General features: G+C 46.0%; 1 protein-coding gene across 1 annotated transcript in view; it reads right to left on the bottom strand.

Moving 5' to 3' along the window:
- LOC136661076 (very-long-chain 3-oxoacyl-CoA reductase-like) overlaps positions 1-4534 on the bottom strand; it is a 29255-nt gene extending 24721 nt beyond the window's left edge. The window contains exon 1 of the mRNA XM_066638096.1: positions 4444-4534. Within this exon, the coding sequence (XP_066494193.1) occupies positions 4444-4534 (91 nt within the window). The remainder of the gene's footprint in view (positions 1-4443) is intronic.
- Positions 4535-6000: the final 1466 nt, after the last annotated feature.

Genomic DNA, 6000 nt, shown 5'->3' on the forward strand with positions numbered 1-6000 from the left:
GTACATACCAAGATTTTCACAATTTTGGCCACTAGTGTCAAGCTCAGCTTGTTGCTCCCCTAAAGCTTGTTGCCCGGTGCAACTGCTACCCCCTGCACCTCCTTAGTTATGCCACTAAACTCAAAGCAGTTTTCTTTGGGGCTTACTCCAGGGTTGCTCCATGTGGGGAAAAGAGCAATCGCATGCCAGCACTCACCTGCCCAAGGTCCATAGCAGGCCAGGTCGACCCCTTTCCACACTTCAGACAGCACGTAAATCCTCAACCTAAACACCAAACCCCAAACAGCCTGCAGAAGGAGCCAGAGGACAGTCAAGCCTCCAATAACTGAGAGCACCAGATCAAGGTAGAAAGAGCTTCTGGAACTCATCTCTTCTCCTTATTCTCTCTGGAATGAAATTACAGGAATTTCAATGAGCAGTTTTTTCTCTACTAAGTCCTCCACATTGATCCTAAGCACCTCACATGGTGCAAATTGCTGAGGCTCCAGAGTTCTTTCACTGCAACGACGAGAGCAAGATTAGCACAGCCAAACTTGTTCCCTATTTTGAATAAATATGAGGCCAGGATGTTCCTGGAATGTCTCATTCCTGATCGCTGGGATAGGTTTACAGAAAAGAGTTCAAAGGTCCTGATACTATCATCATACAAAGGGATCCCATCATCAGAGGGTTCACCCAACTGAACTGTCAATACTGATAGCAGAACACAGTGTGCCCCCATGGCAAATCAGCTGGCCAGCCTCACACATTGAAAAATCATATTCTAGGATTGCCAAAAGTTACCTATTGGAGAAATGCCTAGTATGCCTGGGGTGGAATCATCCTAGCCAATTCTGGTTTCTTTAGCAGAAGTTCAATGTCATGCAGAACTTTGCACAGCATAGAGAGAGGCACTATCCATGATGAAAAATATTTAATTTGCATATGGAGCATATCTGAGCATCCAAAGTGCCTCACATACGGTATGTTTATGAGGTTCAGAACCATCATTTGAAGTGTGACATTTGAAAAACAGGAACTTGCCTTACCTGGGTAAGTCTTGTTCCTGGTGGAGGCAGGGGGCATTCCTCACCAATGGGATTGTCCCTCGCTGCTGTTGGAGGCAGGGCCAACGAAAAGGCAGGCAGAGCTCCACAAGCACAAGGATCTAGTCCCCAGACACTACTTGTGGAGCTGTGACAGGATCCTCATACACACTACTGTGATTGGATGCAAACTTGCATCACAATTGTACTCTGGTTGGAAAACTGCTTTGCACATAAATAGGTTTAATACCCCAGAAACAGAAGGGTTTGAACAAGGGAAATAGGTCATGTTGGCATCCTTCAGTCTCGGAAGACTATGGTATCGCGCTCTGAATGGTGGTTCTGGAACAGAGTGTCCTCTCCAGTGCGCAAAGCCTGGGTAAAGTAGGTATGGAGGATAGACTGTTTCCCATGCAGCAAATCCCCTCTCCACGTTGCTGGAATGGTCCAATGGAAAGGTAGAAGCCAGTACGGTTGGTTCCAGCGGCGTCGCAGGAGTTGCCAGAACATGACTGTGTTCAGCCACGAACTGCCTTAGGGACTCCGGCTCCGGATTTTGCCTCGAGGTTGACTCCTGAAGCCTTTTCCATAACTGGATGTAGCCACAAGGCAGTGGAGGTTTGGGATCAGGGTTTTCCTTCTCTCAGATGAGCTGCCTTCCCAGGCTAACGAGTCCCATCTACCCAGTGGCTGTTTAGTTGCCTCTTACGACAAGTACAGCCAAACTGAGGGCCTATTCTTATCCCCAGTCCCCAGGGGAAAAATAGGTCATAGGAAACCCTAAATACCACCTTGCATCTATGTTTATGCAGTAGAGGGAGTGTGGTGGGGGGAATGCCCCCTGCCTCCACCAGGAACAAGACTTACTCAGGTAAGGCAAATTTCTGTTTCCCTTGGTGGAGGCACGGGCATTCCTCACCAATGGGATCTACCAGAGCAGTATCCCGGGGGGGGGGGCGGGCAGTTAGATCACGCACTCTCACGCCTTCAGTACCCTCTGGAGAACTTTCTTCCTGAAGGAAGCCTCTACCGAGGCTGATAGATTTAACTTGTAGTGCTTAAAGAAAGTGTGAGGCAATGACCACGTGGCAGCCCTGCATATATCCTACAGCGATGCCACATTTTCAAATGCTGCGTAAGCAGCTGCCATCTAATGGAAATAAGCCTTTAAACCACCTGGAGGTTGTAAACCAGCTGCCTTGTACACCATCAGGACGCAAACTCTAAGCCACTTAGCTTAAGTCACCAGGGACACCTTCCCGCCCATGGTAAGTTACAGATAGAGCATCCGTCTTCCTGAATGGGCGAGTGCATTCTGTATGGAAGCTTAGGACTCTTCTGACATTTAGTGTGTGCCAAGCCTTTTCCCTTGTATGCTTGGGACAAAATGATGGTTAAAAAAAATGATGGTTCTTGCTGTCAATGAAAAATTGAATTAACTTTGGGTAAGAAAAAATGAGTCAATCCTAAGTACCATGGTGTGTGGAATACACATAAGTCAGGATGAATAAGGCACCCAGTTCAAGGGCTTCGATAGTGCATCCACCACTTCCACTCCCTTGTCTCTTACCCTGGAGAAGAAATTGTTAAGTTGTGAGTTTTCTGCAGTAGCAAACTATTACAAGTAGCAAACTGCCTACTATGGGTGTCCAAATCTGGTCCTCAGTTTCTGGATGCAACCTGCACTCTGTTTCCGAGAGGCTCCATCTGCGTAGGGAGTCTGCCTCCATGTTCTTCTCTCCTGCTAGGTGTTAACTTGTGGGGGTTTTTTTTGTGTTTTTTTTTTGTGTGTGGACTGTTCTTCATTGTCTGTTCTTACTAGAACATGACAAAGGCAGAAATGAGGTTTGAGATGAAAACAGAGCACAACAGATAGATCTCAGCTCCAGGAGATTGATGCTCTGGGACATCTCCTGAGAGTAATAATGACCCTGAATCACTCTGCCATTTAGTTGGGCCCTCCAATCAAATATGCTGGCATCTGTGGTCAGGATTACTTGTTGCCAGTCCTGAAGGCTCACCCCTTGGACAGCTGTCCATTGTACACCCACTGCTGCAAATCCCTCTTCAGGGGTGGTGGAATCAGTGTGTGGAAGTGGCATCTCCTCTCTATCTTCTTGAGTGGGACCAGAGACACTCCTGAAGAGTTCTGGTGTGGAATTGGGTCTAGTTGACCAGCTGGTGGCAGAACCAACATTCATAGTAGGTGGACTAGCATCATGATATCTGCCTACCTGACTGAGAATCTGGAGGATTGTGTCTGTCATCCTTTGTCATCTCTCTGTTGGCAAAAAAACATGGAAAATGTGGGTCTTGGAAAAATATTCCCAAGTGTTTCAGTATCTGGATGGGAATAAGTGAACTGTTTGACTGGATTATCACAAAACCATGAGTTTGCAGGCAGAGCACCATCTGGTGCTTGTTAAGCTCTGCTTGCTCCCTGGACAACACTTTTATTTAAAAGTCATCCAGGTGAGGGTAAAGAAACAGTCCCCTCTGCCTGAGACGTGCCAATAGTACCACTAACACTTTTGTGAAACCTCCCCCCCCCCCAAGGGAAAGGCATGGTACTGAAAGTGCGAGGATTTGTAGGAGATCTCAGATACCTTCTGTGATTTTACAAAAACAGTTCAACCACCTTAAATCTAGGATTCCATGCATTTCTCCATTCTGCTTCAGTACTGGAAAGAGCACCAAGTAAATCCTGGTACCTTTCTCAGCAGAGGGAACTGCCTCTATTGCCCCAATATGAGGTAGATGGTATATGGCTGCTAGGATAGCTGCATGTTTATTTGCATCCCTTGATTTTGAGATCTGCCAGAACCTGTCCCTTGGTTTCCTTACAAATTCCAAGGAATAGTCTTTGGAGACATGTCTCCAGGAACCATGCGTCCAATATTGTATTGTACCAGGTTTGCACATAATCCTGAAGCCTAGCCTGCATCTTGGGTGAGGAACCCCTGGGCGTGGCATCATGCCAACCTGTCTCCAGCTTCATTCCCTGCATTGGAAGAATGGGAATGCTGGAATTTTCTGTGGAAGTTCCCAGATTTGTGCCACTTGGGTTTGAATTTGGACTGCTCTCTGTTCCTTCTTTCAAGATGAAAGGGGCGAAAGCTCTGGTTGCAGGGCCTAGGAGAGGGGGTAAAGGGGGTAATTTGTACCCGGGCCCAGGGTCGGAAAGGGGGACCAGGAGCCAAAGGAGGGGGCCCAGAAAGTTCCTGGGACCTGACATTTTCCTATCTTACCTGAACTAACTGCCAGCGCATAATGCTGGAGCACAACCATGTGCATGCACTGTTAACTGCTGCTGCAAGTCATATACACCAGTCCCAGGAAAGCACAGTCACAGGAAAGTCCCTCCTTAACACAGTGTCAAATCTGGGAGGAAACTGGCCTGCTACAGTAGATCCCATACTTGGCTTTGGCTTGTGGATCCCATAACCATGAAGGCGTGTACAGAAGCTCAGGGACCTAGCTGTTGGGTTACAGCTGCTGCGGAAGTTCATTTTGATCTATTCTATTGTGAGCCTAAATATGATAATGCTAATACCGCTTTGTGAACTTTTAGTTGAAAAGCGGTATATAAATACTGTTAATAATAATAATAATAATAATAATAATAATAATAATAATAATAATAATAATAATATTCTGCAATCCATTTCCTATATTTCAAAAATTTTAGAGAGACTTAGGAGTGTGTTTGGTTTTCCATATTACTTTATCTGGCTTCTAATGCCACATGGTGGGGGTAGACCTGGACTCTGCATCAAGAAGCCTAGTAGGCCTGAGCTCCAAAGACTATTGTGGCTGTCAGCATCCTCCCCTGCCCTATTTTGCCTCCCCATTCTGCCTTCCCCCATTGCTCCCCTTCCTCTTTGGAAAGGGGCCCAGAAGAAACTTTGTACCCCCTGCTAAAATTCCTCTCATAGGCCCTGTCTGGTTGGCTTTAGTCTTGGAAGCTATGGGAAGTGATCTGTTTTTGTCCTTGTTTCAATGAGAACAAGGTAATGCTTGCCAAATAACTTAGATCTGAAGAATAGAGTCCCCAGTAATCTACTTTGAGATTGCACAGCCACAAATTTCTTATGGTCACCACACTGGAGGTGGTAGCTCTAGAACAAATAGTCAGCTAAGAAAGCAGCTGGCAAGGATACCTTTTCCAAAGTGTCCTGATTGGTTTGGATAAGGTGTTGTTCCTCCTCCCAGAAATTGGTGGCTCTGGAGAAAAAACCAATTGGCTGCTGAGGCTCTGAGAGCAAACAAAAGAGTCTAGAAAGCTCTCGTCGGCTACGCCTCAATGCACTTGTTGCATGGGACACCAGGGCCGTGTTCCCCATCTGAAGGGATCACAGCCTGAGAAGACAGTGCTGCAACAGGTGCATCCATCCACCAATGGTACCTTGAGTTTATCTAAGATTCCCTTAGGAAGAGATGTTACGTGAAAATCCCCTTTTTCCTTTTAAGTTGTGATTTTATATCTATTTATGTATTATGGACTAAAACTCATGCAGGCCAAACCTCAAAACACAGGACACACTTCTCCCAGCACACTTTTCCAAAAACCCTGGTCAAAACCACAAGCAGATGGATTACACAACCCCCATTTCCCTGTAGGTCAATGTATGCATTGTATTGTTTTCAATGTCAATAAGTCTCTCCAATCACTGTGTATGCAAAACAAGTTAGCATGCACCTCCGGAGGAAGAAGTCTAGCATCTTAAATCATTGTTTAAGTATCGCCTATTCTTTGTATTGTCTTAACTCATCACTGCTTAAGGGCTCTATGCAAATTTGAATTGCCTTCCTGAGCTGCTGTATTTACTGGTTATTGTGTAAGGTCCTCCAGGTAGAAAGCCAGCCATTAGACACATTGAATTCTGCTGATAAGGGACATCTGGACCCCAAAACACCCTGGTGGGTGGCAGTTTTCCCCAGCTCAGCACCCAGCCCATTTCAGTAACAGAAAAAA

Source organism: Tiliqua scincoides, chromosome 10 (genome assembly GCF_035046505.1).
Source record: "Tiliqua scincoides isolate rTilSci1 chromosome 10, rTilSci1.hap2, whole genome shotgun sequence".
NCBI lineage: Eukaryota > Metazoa > Chordata > Lepidosauria > Squamata > Scincidae > Tiliqua > Tiliqua scincoides.